This window comes from Bufo gargarizans, chromosome 3 (assembly GCF_014858855.1).
Source record: "Bufo gargarizans isolate SCDJY-AF-19 chromosome 3, ASM1485885v1, whole genome shotgun sequence".
Lineage (NCBI taxonomy): Eukaryota > Metazoa > Chordata > Amphibia > Anura > Bufonidae > Bufo > Bufo gargarizans.
In genome coordinates this window covers 190,702,956-190,721,539 of record NC_058082.1, presented here as the reverse complement: position 1 = coordinate 190,721,539, position 18,584 = coordinate 190,702,956, and the positions used below count along the sequence as shown (strand labels likewise).

Below are 18,584 nucleotides of genomic sequence, written 5' to 3'. Positions count from 1 at the left end.
CCCCATCATAGAGGCCAGCCTCCTGTATCTGTATTAAACATTAATTATCTTCATTGGTGGCGCAGTGGCAGTTCCAATTGGAGCCGCAGCAGTGTAATTGCGGGGATCCGATCGGTTACCATGGGAGCCAGGACGCTACTGAAGTGTGCACAAAGCCCAGGGCAGCAGGGAGAGTGTAAAGTCCTATTCACCCTAATAGAGCCCCTAAGAGGAAAATAGTTATTAAATAAAAAGCAAATAAAACAAAAAAAAACAAACAAAATATTAAGTATAAATCACCCCCTTTCCCGATTTTACATATAAAATATATAAACAATAAACATATTACATATCGCCACGTCTGAAAAGTCCAAACTATAAAAATAAATAAAAACTGCGTGATGCACCATTTTTTTTTGTCACCTTGTCCCCCCCAAAAATAGGATAGGACTGTTTAATTATGGGCCGGACGTTCCATAAAATGCTGAATGCACGCAGCTTTTTGGGGGTTTTATTTTTTCCGTGTGGTATCGAAATCGAATCAAAATTTTGGTATCGTGACCACCCTAGAAGGGAATGCTCCAAAATGCATTCTGTTCAGTTTGGTTGTGTTCCAATACTGGAGAGCAAACCGCCGCAAACCGCGATTTTCTATCCGGCATAGGATGTGGAGCAAAACGTATCCGGCACCATTAACTTGCATTGTGTGTCATGCCGGATCCATTTTCTCAGACACAATAGAAAACGGATATGGCACCCATTGAGTTTTAACGGTGTTCATGCTGGATATTTAAAAGATAATACAACCAGATCTGTTCATACCGGATGCAGCCGGTTGTATTATAAAAAACGAAAGCGTTTTTGCTGATCCCTGCCTGATCAAGCAAAAATGCAAGTGTGAAAGTAGCCTTACCTAGCTCCAGGCATGTTAAAATTCTAAATGCTTGATCATTCTTTTCCCCCCCTGTCAGGGAGAACTGGAACATCTCCATACACGTTAGATGGCCGTCCAGTCTCACCACAATCAGAGAACATTCATCTAATGTGTATGAGCCCTTTTAGAACATATAAAACAGGCATTTTAACCGGACCCAGCAGGTGATCATGACAGCGGTCCCTTACTCGCTGCTTGTCCAACACATTAGAAGCAGATCTGTTCATTATATGCAGCATTACATGACCTTAGCACAACAGGACATTAACCTATGTACCAAAGTGATCAAAGGTTCCAAAAGGTTACTCTTACTTGTTATCCTGTCTGTGATGATAAACACGGCAACCAGAAGAATACATACATATAAAATGTAGCACATGGGTAAAAAAACCATGTAATAAAAGCACATCATTGAGAGTATTCAGAATTATAGACACTGATCTGACACATTTTGTTGTAACGTGATGATTCACACCAGGTAATGGAGATCACTGCAGGTGATAAAAAAATAAAAAATAAAAAAATATTGCAGCTGGAAAGTTACTATTACACAGCTCTGAGTGTACTAGTACCCTTTATATGGCCTGCGTGCGGGAGCGTGGAAGAAATGTATAATGCTGTGCATCTCTACCCAACCTCAACTGTAATGATTTGTACTGATGGAATTATAGGAGTACAATTCATTCCAGTTGAGGTCAGGCAGAGACACAAGGCATTGTAAATCATTATAATGATGTGCGGTAAGGTTAAAGGAGCAGAATTCGCGCTCCCAATCGAAGCATGTTTTGTGCAGTGAACACACTCGGATGAAACTGGTCTATCAGTAGTTTATCTTTTTAGATGGGGTGCGTACAAATCTAAACCTATATTTCTTACAGTGTGACAGGGCACAGAGTGAGGCTTTATTGTAGGGGTGGTCATAGAGGTGAACTTGGTCTGTTTATGGAGATGGTCGACCCATTCACGTAGATCTTGTTGGTTATTACATGACACAGTTATCCGTTCAATCATGTTACCTAGACAGAAGATGAAAAAACATAACGTTAGCAGGCTCAGTTATGTAAAATACAAGAACGGACAAACGTGGAATATCGTATACATACACAAGGGGTTCGTCAGGATTAACATTTTGATGACCTATCTTCAGGATAGATCATCAATATAAGATCGGTGGGGGTCTGACTTCTGGGACCCCTGCCAATCAGCAGTATAAGGACGACGCAGCGCTCCGTCCTCTTCCTAGGTCAGGTGACGTTACGTTCATCAGTCATATGGCCTAGGTGCAGCTCAGCCTCATTCAAGTGAAACAAAATCCTTACCACATTGTTCTGTACATAGCGGCGATGTGCCTAACAAAATAGTATAGTATGATATACCACAAGCATCTGCTGAGGTTTAGATTTTCTTATGTCAGGTTTCCATTGTTCCCATGTGTAATACCGTGCATTTTTTTACATGGCAAAAGAGAAAAATAAGAAGCAAAAAAACAGGAAAGTCTTGGAAGGGGGTCCAAAAGGATGGACTGCCTAACCCTCAGGGTATATTACACATTGATTTTCTGTGGATTTGCATGTGGGATATCTGCAGTGTAATACAGTACCAGATAAGTAGAGATGATTTTCAAACTCCTATGTACACTGTGAGGATATTTTATGCACACAAATTGACCTCCGGTGCAGATTTTGAAATCCGCAGCATGTCCAGAACAGATTTTACCCTTTGCACTGCAAATGGTGAGACCTATGGCACATCTGCGTCAGAATCTGCAAGTATCACATGCAGATTTTGGGGCAGATTTCACACGGAAACGTCGCGAGAACCACATGAACTACAATGCCGTGTGAAAATATACCCTTAAAGGGGTTGTCCGCTTTTTTAAAAAAAATATATTGATGACTTATCCTCAGGATAGGTCATCAATATTAGATCAGTAGTGTGCCTACTGCCAGCACCCCCACGGTCAACTGTTTGAAGAGACTGGAATTGTAGATACATAGATCGAAATAAAGAAAATTCAGGATATACTCCGTATTTCCACACAACTATATATCAATCTGCCCAGCTCCACCAGATCAGACACAGATTTATTTTAACATAACAGACAATTTTTTTCTCAACTGCATAGGTAAAGTTAAGGCTACTTTCACACTCACGTTTTGGACGGATCCATCATGAATCTGCAAAAATGGATCTGTTACAATAATACAACCGCATGCATCCGTCATGAACGGATCCGTTTGTATTATCTGTAACATAGCCAAGACGGTTCCATCGTGAACTCCATTTAAAGTCAATGGGAGACTGATCCGTTTTCTATTGTGCCAGAAAACGGATCCGTCCCCATTGACTTACATTGTTTGTCAGGATGGATCCGTTTGGCTCAGTTTCGTCAAGAGGACAGCAAAACGCTGCAGGCAGCGTTTTGGTGTCCGCCTCCAGAGCGGAATAGAGACTGATCGGAGGCAAACTGGTACATTCTGAGCGGATCCTTTTCCATTCAGAATGCATTAGGGCAAAACTGAACGGATCTCACCAATGGAAAGCCAAAACGCCAGTGTGAAAGTAGCCTTAAATGTGAGGATATTCAAGTTTACCCGAAATTTCATAGGCATTCTTGTGATTTTCATTGTCTTCTAGCTTTGTAATGCAAGTTCCAGTAAGCGGAAGTTTCCCCTGAGAAAAATAAATAAAAAAAGACAATAGTGATAAAGTGTGAGCGCACTGTGCATAACATGAATGGGATTTTAAATGACAGCAATTTCCAAGTATAAAATTCAGACCATTCTAGGAATGGGGTTGGCAGCATGGAAGACCCTTCGATCTCCTCTACAGAACTCCAAGCACTGGCCATGCACTATTTCACAGAAAACTGAATCCAAAGCCTATTTGCTGAATGCCCAATAAACCCTGGGAAAAGAGACTGAGTGGTCCAGTCTCACACATTGAACATATAGGGCTGTGCACAGAAGCGGGCAAGAAGATTCTGGTCTTAAAGTGCCACTTGAGATAGGGGAAAGCATTTCGAAGCGAAACCCGGGTCGGGTGTATGCAATTTTATACTGCTTGTATTCTATTCACTTTTGCGAGTATAATAAATACGGTTATTCCGTTTATGTGATGGTATTTCACTATTGTGGTTATCCTTTGGTGTCTGACAGAGGCGAATGAGTGGAGACTCTGCTGTTTTCTGGGGTCTTTTGCTTCACTATATCCACGGATTATTGGAAGGAGTCTAAAGTGGTGTTTTTCCTGCATTCTGGAGCAGCGCGGTCCAACTGGAAAAACGCCCTAAGTTTTGATCAGTGAAGGTCTCAGACACACCGACCAATCTCCAGAATGAGGCAAGAGAAGAGCTCACGCTCTCCTCAGGGGCAGGCTCAGGAGAAAGTCTAGGAGCCCGTCCTGATTCAGTCTCCTGCATCAGGGGGAGAGGGCACTTCTCTCCTTGTACTAGTGTTCGTGGGGGTTTCAGCACCTGTGGAAATGTCAGGATTAGGGATTCCGCTAATTCTAACGGCATCTAAAAGGAAATTCTTGAGATAACCCGAACCTTGTAAACACAAGTTCGCTCAACACTAGTCGGGATGGAACAAGTTATACAAATTCTATGGGGCTGCTGCAGATAGAGTGCTGTATTTTGCTATATTCGGCAATCCCATAGAGATGAATGGAGCAAGGGTGCAAATGGTCTAGCAGGGCTCCATTCAAACAAGGGGCAAGGGTTCAATGATTGATGGAGGTCCCAGTGATGAAACCCTCACAGATCTAACAGTTACTCCTCTGTGGATAGAGGATAATTTGTTCTAATTGGAATACCTCTTTAAATTGAAAAAGGAACAACAGAACAGGAGGTAGCAAATAAATCAGATTATATATATATACCAATGGATTTACCTGATAAATAAAGCCACTCATCCTTGGACTGGCAGAAAGCATTAATAATGCATTGGGAAAGAGCAGCAGATATCTCTCATTCTTTTCCTTTGGAGAAGAAAGCACATTGACCATGAATATAACATCACAACAGGTGTCAGCAGTAAGATACACAACAGGCTACTACTAATTCAACGGGTTATTAAAGGGAGTCTGTCACCACATTTCAGCATATTAGACCGATCAAATAGGGTTATATGATCCACCCAGAACGCCCGCTACGATTTGGACCGCACAGCCGCAGTGGAAAAGGACAGGGGAGGGGAGTAAACGGGCGGGCAGAGGCGCACTGAGGGCAGGGTTATGAGCCGTTTAGGAGGTGCCGCCTGGGGCTCCGAGATTTGAGAGACCGCCCTGGGCTCATAACATAATCTTATAAGGGTCTATTCACACGTCCGTTTTTTCTTTCCTGATCTGTTCCGTTTTTTGCTGAACAGATCTGGACCAGATCTGGACCCATTCATTTTCAATGGGTCCTGAAAAAAAATCAGACATTGTGCTGTCCGTTTTTTTTCCAGGACCCATTGAAAATGAATGGGTCCAGATCTGTTCAGCAAAAAACGGAACAGATCAGGAAAGAAAAAACGGACGTGTGAATAGACCCTAAGTTCATTTTCGGCAAAAAGAAAAGTCCGTTTTCTACAACAAAGGTACCGTTTTTAAGTTCTGGGTGGATCATATAACCCTATTTGATCGGTCTAATATGCTGAAATGTGGTGACAGACTCCCTTTAAAGCAATTTATCTTATGACCCTCGAAAGCGCTTAGCTATCTAGGGTACTTTCACACTTGCGTTGTTGGATTCCGGCAGGCAGTTCCATCGCCGGAACTGCCTGCCAGATCCGGAAATCCGTATGCAAAGGATAGCATTTGTAGACTGATCTGGGTGCGGTTCAGTCTCACAAATGCATTGCAATACCGGATCAGTCTCTTTGGTGTCATCCGGAAATACGGATCCACTATTTATTTTATTCTGCGCATAGGCAAACCAGAAAACTTGGCACCAGATCCGGCATTAATGCATTTCAACAGAATTTTGTCCGGAGAAAAGCATGCTGCAGTATTTTCTCTGGCCAAAAACCATAAGAGTGACTGAACAGAAGACATCCTGATGCATCCTGAACGGATTGCTCTCCATTCAGAATGCATTAGGATAAAACTGATCAGTTTTTTTCCCTGTATTTAGCCCGCTAGTGTGAAAGTACCCTTACCTATGCACTTGAACTCCATTCCAGCACAGCGTCTATTCACCGCTGCTTCCAGTAAGCTGTGGACCAGAAGTGTGACATTCATCCATTGTCACGTGCGTCACTGCAGCCATTCACTGAGGCCAGTGACTGTCTGCAGCAATGCACGTGACCACAGATGGGACTTCATAGTACCAATTCACAGGGACTGGAAGTAGCAGGGGCGCTCCCTTCGGAACTGGAACAGAGTGCCAGTGAATAGTAAGTGGCTTTTTTATTCTTTATGCTAAGCACTTTTGGGGGCCGGATAACCGCTTTAATATGCGCCTTCATCAAACACCTTTCATGGGCTACAATACAGGTTTACAGTATTTAATAAAAAGAGCCAGAAGCGCTGTCAGCGTGCTCTTTAGCTTTCATCGGCTGCGCTCTGCTTTTCAAGCGTATGGGGTAAGGATGCTTCTGAAGGATTTCATACTCCATACACGCAAAAAAACAAAGCTAATGAAAGCCAAAGTGGCAGAGTAAAGGTTTCAAAGGTTTAGTTGACCTTTATACCATATTGCAGTCCATTTCCATAAACACTTGTGTGTCACAGGATCCTCCCCTAGCAGCAATGCTTCAATGAAAAATATATTGTCTATAACACAAACCAATTATTTCACTTTATAAAAATAATAAAACCAGGAGAAGATAAGTGCATGGAAATTTGCTCCACTGGTCCTAACAGACTGAAGACTTGCGGTAATATTTTCCTCCATGAGAAGTACCTTAATGTTATGATGACAGTGGTCAAGCGGCTAGTATGAGGAGTTATACTGTAGATGCAACAATACAAAAACAACATTTGGAAAACAGAGAACTTGTCACTTTGAATATGGTGTCTGAGCTGAACACAGCATGCTAGAGAGCAGGTTATAGTTTTATGGGGAAAAATTCCGTATAAATTGTAATTTACACATTTATATCTGTGCTCCCTCTGGGCTTTGACGTGAAGGAGACGGTCCTATCCGTGATTGACAGCCTGCCCTCTAGGACTGTGTATACAGAGATACCCGTCAATCACTGATAGGACCGCCTCCTGGACTTCAAAGCCCAGAACGAGCAGGAAATCAAATGAATGAAATATAAGTTTTACTAAATCTTTTACCACAAAACTATATATCAGTGTGCTCAGCTCCTCCTGCTCTATAACACGCTGCCTGCAGATTATTTAGCATCTTTATGGTGACAGGTTCCCATTAAACATGGAAAGACATTTTGATCACTGCAGATCTACCGAAATGTATGACCCTCCAACAAGCAGGATAGTGAAAAACACTGAATGCTGGTTATCTTGTAGCAAACCCGAGTAAGACCAGCTGAACACGTGGGACGCCCACAAGCAAAGAGGTGAGACGTCACACATCCAATTCTCAGAAGAACAACAGTCAAGAAGTCAAGCCCTTATCCAAATGATCCGGGATGAAAAGCACTTGCCTCACTTCCCGCACACTGTATCATTACTTGGGACATATATATAACTGAACCCAGTGTCTTAATGTCGTCGCCTTCCCAGCCACGGATGGCCTCATTTAGAATCTGCAATTCCAATTCCTTTCGTTTTCTCACTTCTTGACATTGAGCCTACAAACAAAATACAAAATTGAAAAAAACATTTTTGATTAGATTTTAATGGCAACAACCATATATTTTTACGTGAGAAACATAATCCATGTTGCACTTCAGGCTTGAGCACCAAGAGGTTTCTGAATTATAGGATCCATTTTAACCAAACTCTATTGCTTCCCATAGCAGTGCTCATCGTAGGAGTGTTTCCATCCTCCTGTGTCACTGTGACTGAAGAGTCCACCTGGGGTTTTGTCTGGACTATTTCCTAAAATAAATCTCAGTACATTAAGGCTGGGTTCACACCTGAGCGTATTCAATAAGCGCTGTTTACAAGCGTTTTAATATGGTGTTTTTGAGGCGTATTTTGGGGCGTTTTTGTATTCTGGAAACGCGCGTTTTTGCTATTGACCACAGAGGCGTACAATGAAAAACAGAGGTGTTACGCGCGACAATACGCCTCAAAGAACCTCCTGTACTTCTTGGGGCGTAGGGCGTTTTACAGCGCGTTCGTACGCGCTGCAAAACGCTCAGGTGAGAACCATGCCCATAGGGAAACATTGGTTTTTGCCTGTTGAGCGTTTTAAAGCGCGTAGGAACGTGCTGTAAAACGCTCAGGTGTGAAACTAGCCTTAAAGGGGTTGTCCAGGTTCAGAGCTGAACCTGGACATCCCTCCATTTTCACCCCGGCAGCCCCCCTGACATGAGCATCGGAGCAGTTCATGCTCCGATGCTCTCCTTTGCCCTGCGCTAAATCGCGCAGGGCAAAGGCATTTTTCTGAGTTCCGGTGACATACCGGGCTCTCTATGGGGCTGACAGGCAGCCCGGTGACGTCACCGGCACTGATGGGCGGGATTTGGCTCTGCCCTAGCCAGTAAAACGGCTAGGGCAGAGCTAAAGCCCGCCCCTCAGAGCCGGTGACGTCACCGAACACACTGCTGGGCGGAAGTTACCGCCCGGCAGTGTGTTATTGAAAACACAAGAGCCTGTGCCCTGCGCGATCTAGCGCAGGGCACGGGAGCGCATCGGAGCATGAGATGCTCCGATGCTAGGCTCAGGGGGGCTGCCGGGGTGAAAATAAGGGTATGTCCGGGTTCAGCTCTGAACCCAGACAACCCCTTTAATGGATGCCCCCCAAAGTGGCATCCGTAACAGATCAGCACCCATGTAAAAAAAAATAAAAAAGCACACATACATAAAAGAAGGTCTTAAAAACATGATTACCGAAAGGTTCTTGAAAGCAGTCATGGACTTCTGGATATCTGGCCTATCTGGATGATAGTCCTGTAAAAACAAACAATCTGCTAAAAGAAAGCGCATATATTTTTTGCCTTATGTACTGTATAGAATAGTGCTGCATGTCAAAGAGTAACAGAAAGTTAAGGCTACCTGCACAGCTGTCATGCTGAAATTCCACACAATTCTGTGCGTTTTCGCACCAAATCTGGACAAAAGCTGCACGTGTTACTTGCTGTTCTTTGGTGCGGATTTGACAAGATTTAGCTGCAGATCTCACCCTTGCATTGAAAAGGGTGAAATCTGCACTAAAGGAGCACAGAAAGAATTGACAAGCTGCGGATTTCAAATTTCCGCATGGACTGATAAAGCAAAGTGTACATGAGAATCTCATACACTTTGCCGTATTAAGCTGTGTTTTTTTCACATGAGAATCCATGCGGAAAAACAGTGAGTGATCCGCACCTGCTGGTCCTATCTGTATGTAGGAGCACAGTAACGCGTCATCCACAGTGATTGATCTGCCGCAGCAGGAAACTGTAGTCCCTGTTGTGATATCAGCATGGCTAAAAGATCACTGCGACAGGAAACTATTTGTCTTCGTAGTTACGTGACACTGAGATGACACATCACTATGGCCCAGTGTGAACACCGGTAAAGATAACGGAAAGGGTTTCGGTCACCAGAATTAACCCTATTAAACTAGCTGACATTAGCACATGGCTAATGTCAGCTGAACCCAACTAGCCTATTCCTACTTTTATCTATGCCCCCGTTACTGTAGAGATATAACTTTTATAATATGCTAATTAGGCTCTAGCTGCAGGGAGGGCGTTGTTCCTACCTTTGGCCACACCCTGCTACACTAGATTGATAGGGCCAGGCAGCCTTCACCTTCAACTGCCGGCCCTGGGCGCTGGGGAAATCTCGCACCATTAAGTGCAGGCCCAGTGAGGAAGCCGGCAAGCGCCCTTCACTCACTGCGCCAAATACTGAACGGGACGGCGCAGGATTTACGCGGTAGATAGGGCTGGCAGTAGGAGACCAACGCTGCCTGGCCCTGTCAATCTAGTGTAGCAGGGAGTGGCCAGAGGTGGGAGAACGGAGCCTCTAGGAGCAGAGGTAATGCGCGCCCCCCCAAGGGGGGGGGGGCCCCTTGCGCCTAGAGGCTAATTAGCATATTACAAGTTATATTTTTGCACTAACGGGGGCATAGATAAAAGTAGGAATAGGCTAGTTAGGTTTAGCTGACATTAGCACATCGCTAATGTCAGCTAGTTTAATAGGGTTAATTCTGGTGACAGAAAGCCTTAAAACAAAGCCTGCAAATCACAGCTCTAGAAATGATCAAAACCCATCACAATTCTTGCTATAAATGTCAGGACTCCAAATAGACAACTTGTTTCCCCATACCTTAACAGAAACCAACCTTACTGTATTTATATGGATATGGGTAACTTGATATCAACATTTTTGCAATTTGCTTTAATTAAAAATTCTTAACCATTTATTTTCTGCAGCTTGTATGTGTTCTCATACATTGCAGGCTGCTCAGTCTCATTCAGAGAAGTTCTGTCAGATGACCTCTATGAAGGATCTTTTAATCTTACATAAAAAGAGATGTCAGCTTAAAGGTCATGTACACCTTTGGAGGCAGTTTTTGTTTATGATTGCATTGTACTCCTTCTGTCACAAAGCGTTAACAGTTTTTCTAACTGTGTGACTGGTACTTTCACTTTGTGCTGGTCATCTAATGACCCTTATTAACGCACACCAGCCAAATGCTAGGTCTGTCATCACCACCGAAGAATAGATAACTTAGACATGAAAGTCTATAGCTTATTTAATCACTTGGCTGCACAGTACATCCCTTACTTGTATTCATAGACAGGGAAAAGCCTCATTTACACGCCAGTGTTCGGTCAGTGAGCAAAAACCAGGAGTAGAGCTACACAGGTATAAGGCTACATACACAGGACCGTACGTGTTTTGCGGTCCGCAAATTGCGTATCCGAAAAAATAAAAATAAAAGAATGATATCCGTATGCCATCTGTTTTTTTGGGCAGATCCATTGTAACAATGCCTAAAACGGACAAGAATAGGACATCTTCTATTTTATTCTATTTTTTTGCGGTGCTACGGAACAGACATACTGATGCAGACTGCACACGGTGTGCTGTCCGCATTGTTTGCGGACCCATTGAAATGAATGGGTCTGCATCCTATCAGCAAAAAAAAACAAACAAAAAAAAACGGAATGGACACTGAAACAAACAACATTTGTGTGCATGTAGCCTAAGGCCTCAAGCACACGACCGTATTTTGTTTCCTTGTCCGTTCCGTTTTTTTATGTTGATAGGATGCAAAAAATGTGGACAGCACGCCGTGAGCTGTCGGCATCAGTATGTCCGTTCCGTAGCCCCGCCAAAAAAATAGTGTATGTCCTATATTTTTCTAGTTTGCAGACAAGGATAGGCATTATTACAAAGGATCCGCAAAAAGAAAAACAGATGCCGTACGGACGTCATCCTTTTTTTTTTTTGGGGCGGATCGCAAAACACATATGGTCGTGTGCATGAGGCCTAAGGGAAAGATCTGTACCTGTTCTGTGTCAAGACCCACTCCTGACGTGTGAATGAGGCTTAAGCATGGTGCATCCCAGATGCGGTCAAAAGCCTACAGTCTGTTCCATTTCCAAATAAATTGTTAACAACTGTGCAGTTTTAGGCAAACTGCAGGTCTGTAAGCAATGAGCAACCCAATAACACATTATGCATTTGCAAACTACACGGACTTCGGGCTTTTGGACGGTGACTCGGCCGTACGGTGGGACAATTTACAGACTTTCTGCAAAGTGCCCAGAAATAGCAATATGTTCACTTGTGGAGCCTAGACCCCTCCTCAAACATCCTGCTTTGTACACACTGCATTTAAAAGTGTTGTCTCATGTCAGTAAATGGCATTTTTTGTGCACAGAAAGTGAATACCACACACTAATGTATTGTGAGTCTCCGTATTGCCTCCTTTGCTGGCTTGATTCATTTTTCCATCACATTATACATTTCTCGTTTCCATGGTTATGACCACCCTGAAATCAAGCAGCAGTGGCCGTGCTTGCACATTACATGAAAAAGTACCACCATACGCGCACTCCCACAATCCTGGTCACCAAAGAGGCCGGCGCCTTTTCCTACAGTGTACAAGCACAACCACCGCTGCTGGATTTCAGGGTGGTCATAACCCCCGGATATGAGCAATTTATAATGGGATAGAAAAATTAATCAAGCCAGCAAAGGAAGCAATATGGACAATTCACAATGCATTAGTAAGCGCCTTGTATTAACTCATTCTACATGATAAATGCCATTTGCTGAAGTTAGACAACCCCATTAAATAGCTTTACCCAATACAACAATCATTTTTACAACTATTAATATTAAAGAATAGACCGTGACTACAAGTAGTTAAATCACATTCTGGCAGAAGCATGCTCACAGCCTTCATCATCCCGTGACACCTCTCGCAATGGCTCTGAATGAACACGCGGGCTCAGCGTCACAGGGACTTCTGCCCAAACCAACAGCCAATATAAATAAACCAAGAAAGGTGTGAGCAATTCCAGGGATTTTCAGAAAAAAATTTGGAAACTGTTTATTATATCTGGACTCTTGCGAGGTGTGCTAAACCATGAAGAGTTATTTAACCTCTTAAGGACATAGGGCGTACAGGTACGCCCTTGTGCCCTGGTACTTAAGGACACAGGGCGTACATGTACGCCCTGTGTATTTCTGATCACTGCCGTGCGGCTGGCAGTGATCGGAACCCGGTGCCTGCTCAAATCATTGAGCAGGCACCTAGGCTAAATGCGCGGGGGGGTCCCGTGACCCCCCCATGTCGGCGATCGCGGCAAACCGCAGGTCAATTCAGACCTGCGGTTTGCTGCGATTTCTGCAGTTTCTGATCCCCGCGGTCCCTGACCGCGGGGATCAGAAACTTTAGGATTCCAAAAATGTTCCTGCATCCCTCCCCCCTGCACCCCTAAGTTATTTGAGCACGGTGGGAGGTGCAGGGGGAGGGTTGCGGGCGGTGCGGGAGGCGGGCGGTGCGGTAGGCGGGATCGCGATCCCCCGCCCGCCTCCCCTTGAATAATCGTTGGTTTCGAGTGGGTATACCAGGGTGCCAGCACATTGCTGGCACCTGGTATAAACGGCTGACATCTGTGCTGCGATGTCAGCCGTTTAACCCTTTCCATACCGCGGTCCGTACGGACCGCTGTATGGAAAAGGTTAACAGCGCAGGGAGCTCCCTCCCTCTCCCATCGGGGGGCTGCTGTGCCTTTGCAGCCCCCCGAATGGAGAGGGAGAGAGCTCCCAGGCAGCCCCCCCAGAGCCCCGTCCTTACCCTTCCCCGTCTGCGCAGTTCTGACCATAACTGAGCAGACGGGGAAGGTTCCCATGGCAACAGGACGCCTCTCAGGCGTCCTGCTGTCCATGGTGCTGAACAGATCTGTGCTGAAAGGCATAGATCTGTTCAGACAAAGTGTAAAATACAGTAAAGTACTATATATTGTACTGTACTGTATTATACAGACATCAGACCCACTGGATCTTCAAGAACCAAGTGGGTCTGGGTCAAAAAGAAAGTGAAAAAAAGTGAAAATAAAGTAAAAAATCAAAAAACACATTTATCACTGATTAAAAATAAAAAAAATTAAATTCCCTACACATGTTTGGTATCGCCGCGTCCGTAACGACCTGATCTATAAAACGGTCATGTTACTTTACCCAAACGGTGAACGCCATAAAAATAAAAAATTAAAAACTATGATGAAATTGAAATTTTGCCCACCTTACTTCCCAAAAAAGTTAATAAAAGTGATCAAAAAAGTTGTATGTACTCCAAAATTGTAACAATCAAACCGTCATCTCATCCCGCAAAAATCATACCCTACCCAAGATAATCGCCCCAAAACTGAAAAAACTATGGCTCTTAGACTATGGAAACACTAAAACATGATTTTTTTTGTTTCAAAAATGAAATCATTGTGTAAAACTTACATAAATAAAAAAAAGTATACGTATTAGGTATCGCCGCGTCCGTATCGACCGGCTCTATAAAAATATCACATGATCTAACCCCTCAGGTGACCACCGTAAAAAAAAAAAAAAAAAAAAAAAAACGGTGTAAAAAAAGCAATTTTTTGTCATCTTACTTCACAAAAAGTGTAACAGCAAGCGATCAAAAAGTCATATGCACCCCAAAATAGTGCCAATAAAACCGTAATCTCATCCCGCAAAAAATGAGACCCTACTTGAGATAATCGCCCAAAAACTGAAAAAACTATGGCTCTTAGACTATGGAGACACTAAAACTTTTTTTTGTTTTAAAAATTAATTCATATATGTAAAACTTACATAAATAAAAAAATTTGTATACATATTAGGTATCGCCGCATCCGTGACAACCTGCTCTATAAAATTACCACATGATCTAACCGGTCAGATGAATGTTGTAAATAACAAAAAAAAAAAAACGGTGCCAAAAAAGCTATTTCTTGTTACCTTGCCGCACAAAAAGTGTAATATAGAGCAACCAAAAATCATATGTACCCTAAACTAGTACCAACAAAACTGCCACCTTATCCCGTAGTTTCTAAAATGGGGTCACTTTTTTGGAGTTTCTACTCTAGGGGTGCATCAGGGGGGCTTCAAATGGGACATGGTGTCAATAAAACCAGTCCAGCAAAATCTGCCTTCCAAAAAACGTATGGCATTCCTTTCCTTCTGCGCCCTGCCGTGTGCCCGTACAGCAGTTTACGACCACATATGGGGTGTTTCTGTAAACTACAGAATCAGGGCCATAAATAATGAGTTTTGTTTTGCTGTTAACCCTTGCTTTGTAACTGGAAAAAAAATATTAAAATGGAAAATCTGCCAAAAAAGTGAAATTTTGAAATTGTATCTCTATTTTCCATTAAATCTTGTGCAACACCTAAAGGGTTAACAAACTTTGTAAAATCAGTTTTGAATACCTTGAGGGGTGTAGTTTCTTAGATGGGGTCACTTTTATGGAGTTTCTACTCTAGGGTTGCATCAGGGGGCTTCAAATGGGACATGGTGTAAAAAAAACAGTCCAGCAAAATCTGCCTTCCAAAAACCGTATGGCATTCCTTTCCTTCTGCGCCCTGCCGTGTGCCCGTACAGCAGTTTACGACCACATATGGGGTGTTTCTGTAAACTACAGAATCAGGGCCATAAATAATGAGTTTTGTTTTGCTGTTAACCCTTGCTTTGTAACTGGAAAAAAAATATTAAAATGGAAAATCTGCCAAAAAAGTGAAATTTTGAAATTGTATCTCTATTTTCCATTAAATCTTGTGCAACACCTAAAGGGTTAACAAACTTTGTAAAATCAGTTTTGAATACCTTGAGGGGTGTAGTTTCTTAGATGGGGTCACTTTTATGGAGTTTCTACTCTAGGGGTGCATCAGGGGGCTTCAAATGGGACATGGTGTCAAAAAAACAGTCCAGCAAAACCTGCCTTCCAAAAACCATATGGCGCACCTTTCACTCTACGCCCCGCTGTGTGGCCGTACAGTAGTTTACGGCCACATATAGGGTGTTTCTGTAAACGGCAGAGTCAGGGCAATAAAGATACAGTCTTGTTTGGCTGTTAACCCTTGCTTTGTTAGTGGAAAAAATGGGTTAAAATGGAAAATTAGCCAAAAAAATGAAATTCTCAAATTTCATCCCCATTTGCCAATAACTCTTGTGCAACACCTAAAGGGTTAACGAAGTTTGTAAAATCAGTTTTGAATACCTTGAGGGGTGTAGTTTATAGAATGGGGGCATTTTTGGGTGGTTTCTATTATGTAAGCCTCGCAAAGTGACTTCAGAGCTGTAGTGGTCCCTAAAAATTTGGTTTTTGTAAATTTCCGAAAAATTTCAAGATTTGCTTCTAAACTTCTAAGCCTTGTAACATCCCCAAAAAATAAAATATAATTCCCAAAATAATTCAAACATGAAGTAGACATATGGGGAATGTAAAGGCATCACAATTTTTAGGGGTATTACTATGTATTACAAAAGTAGAGAAACTGAAACTTTGAAATTTACAAATTTTTCCAAATTTTTGTTAAATTAGGTATTTTTTGGTGCAAAAAAAATTTTTTTTTTTACTTCATTTTACCAGTGTCATGAAGTACAATATGTGACAAAAAAACAATCTCAGAACGGCCTGGATAAGTCAAAGCGTTTTAAAGTTATCAGCACTTAAAGTGACTCTGGTCAGATTTGCAAAAAATGGCCTGGTCCTAAGGTGTAAAAAGGCTGTGTCCTTAAGGGGTTAACCACAGAGCATATTCAAACAAAAATGTATACATTTAACCCTGTCATGCCATCATCTTTACGGTTTTAATTTAAAAAAAAAAAAAAAAGTAAAATCCCATTTAATTGCAGGCAGGTTGTCAAATTTCTGAGACATTCTTCTCCAGGGAGACCCAGGCAGATAATTATGTGTACAATGGAAAAAGGTTCACCTTAAAGGCTATGGACCGTTGCACCAACATTTTTATTGTTCATTTGCTAATTGAATGCAAAATTAACCAAATTTCTAAATCAAGGTAAGCACTAAGATAGGTCATCAAGGTGACCATAGAAGCCATGCATATTGTGTATTTCTGTATGAAATCCACACAATGGACCATGTACCGTAAAAATAACTGTATTGCATGCTCTTTAATGAGCACACCAAAAGATACACAGCTGATAGTCCTACTGAATAGACTGTTAGAATTTGTATTATGGCAAGAAAAAAGCAGCTAAGTAAAGAAAAACGAGTGGCCATCATTACTTTAAGAAATGAAGGTCAGTCAGTCTGAAAAATTGGGAAAACTTTGAAAGTGTCCCCAAGTGCAGTCACAAAAACCATCAAGCGCTACAAAGAAACTGGCTCACATGCGGACCGCCCCAGGAAAGGAAGACCAAGAGTCACCTCTGCTGCGGAGGATAAGTTCATCCGAGTCACCAGCCTCAGAAATCGCAGGTTAACAGCAGCTCAGATTAGAGACCAGGTCAATGCCACACAGAGTTCTAGCAGCAGACACATCTCTAGAACAACTGTTAAGAGGAGACTGTGTGAATCAGGCCTTCATGGTAGAATATCTGCTAGGAAACCACTACTAAGGACAGGCAACAAGCAGAAGAGACTTGTTTGGGCTAAAGAACACAAGGAATGGACATTAGACCAGTGGAAATCTGTGCTTTGGTCTGATGAGTCCAAATTTGAGATCTTTGGTTCCAACCACCGTGTCTATGTGTGATGCAGAAAAGGTGAACGGTTGGACTCTACATGCCTGGTTCCCACCATAAAGCATGGAGGAGGTGGTGTGGGGGTGCTTTGCTGGTGACACTGTTGGGGATTTATTCAAAACTGAAGGCATACTGAACCAGAATGGCTACCACAGCATGGCATGCTATTCCATCCGGTTTGCGTTTAGTTGGACCATCATTTACTTTTCAACAGGACAATAACCCCAAAACACACCTCCAGGCTGTGTAAGGGCTATTTGACCATGAAGGAGAGTGATGGGGTGCTGCGCCAGATGACCTGGCCTCCACAGTCACCGGACCTGAACCCAATCAAGATGGTTTGGGGTGAGCTGGACCGCAGAATGTAGGCAAAAGGGCCAACAAGTGCTAAGCATCTCTGGGAACTCCTTCAAGACTGTTGGAAGACCATTTCAGGTGACTACCTCTTGAAGCTCATCAAGAAAATGCCAAGAGTGAGCAAAGCAGTAATCAAAGCAAAAGGTGGCTACTTTGAAGAACCTAGAATATGACATTTTCAGTTGTTTCACACTTTTTTGTTATGTATATAATTCCACATGTGTTCATTCATAGATTTGATGCCTTCAGTGTGAATCTACAATTTTCATAGTCATTAAAATAAAGAAAACTCTTTGATGAGAAGGTGTGTCCAAACTTTTGATTTGTACTATATATATATCTATATATCTATCTATATATAATTTCTTCTTTTTTTCTTCTGACTTTGAATTTATATTTTAAATAGCAAATGCTTTAAATGCCATAAGATTAGTCTCTCATTGACGTACTGTATGTAGGTGAGATTTCTGTAAGCCAGTCTCACATGACCATGCTCCTGGAGAACCTCATCTCATTTTATATAGTGAACATAGTATTGGTCCATATATTCAATGTTTGGGGAGTGCTGTTGCATCAAGTTTGCTTTTACATCTCCTTCCTGTGGGACGTCTTGTACACTAAACATGAGGCTAACTCACCTCTACCTTATTTACAGGACAGGCATCACATGCCTCTTATGTCCCACAGTTCATTGATTCTCCTCTCTCCCAGTCTCTAGAAGGATTGGGTTTCACACGCTGGGTAGCAGATTGTGCACGGAGCAACGGAACAGCAGAGCTGTTGTTTGTGAAGACAGTGAATTATTACAGCACTACCTACAGAGGGATTGTCTGGGATGGAAACTGTAGTTCTTTACATGGTGATCCACCCACAGTATGCCCTAGCAGCATCAAAACAAAGCTGCTATACAGAGCTGGACAAGATAATAAAAGTGAAACATAACTACTCCTGAACTCTAGTAGTTTATCCTGGTAAGCATTCATCACAAGGTATTTTTCCATATTTTTATTAATTTTGAAAAACACTCTAAAAGAATAAG

The 18,584-nt window shown here is 42.5% G+C and overlaps 1 protein-coding gene across 5 annotated transcripts in view; it reads right to left on the bottom strand.

The window, feature by feature from the left end:
* Positions 1–18,584, bottom strand: part of ARHGEF7 (Rho guanine nucleotide exchange factor 7) — a 156,179-nt gene that overhangs the window by 36,375 nt on the left and 101,220 nt on the right. For all 5 annotated transcript variants that reach the window (XM_044284880.1, XM_044284876.1, XM_044284878.1 and 2 more), the window contains 5 exons: positions 8,867–8,926; positions 7,513–7,659; positions 4,808–4,894; positions 3,508–3,586; positions 1,790–1,929 (listed from right to left, as the gene is read on the bottom strand). In XM_044284880.1, the coding sequence (XP_044140815.1) occupies positions 1,790–1,929; positions 3,508–3,586; positions 4,808–4,894; positions 7,513–7,659; positions 8,867–8,926 (513 nt within the window). The remainder of the gene's footprint in view (positions 1–1,789; positions 1,930–3,507; positions 3,587–4,807; positions 4,895–7,512; positions 7,660–8,866; positions 8,927–18,584) is intronic.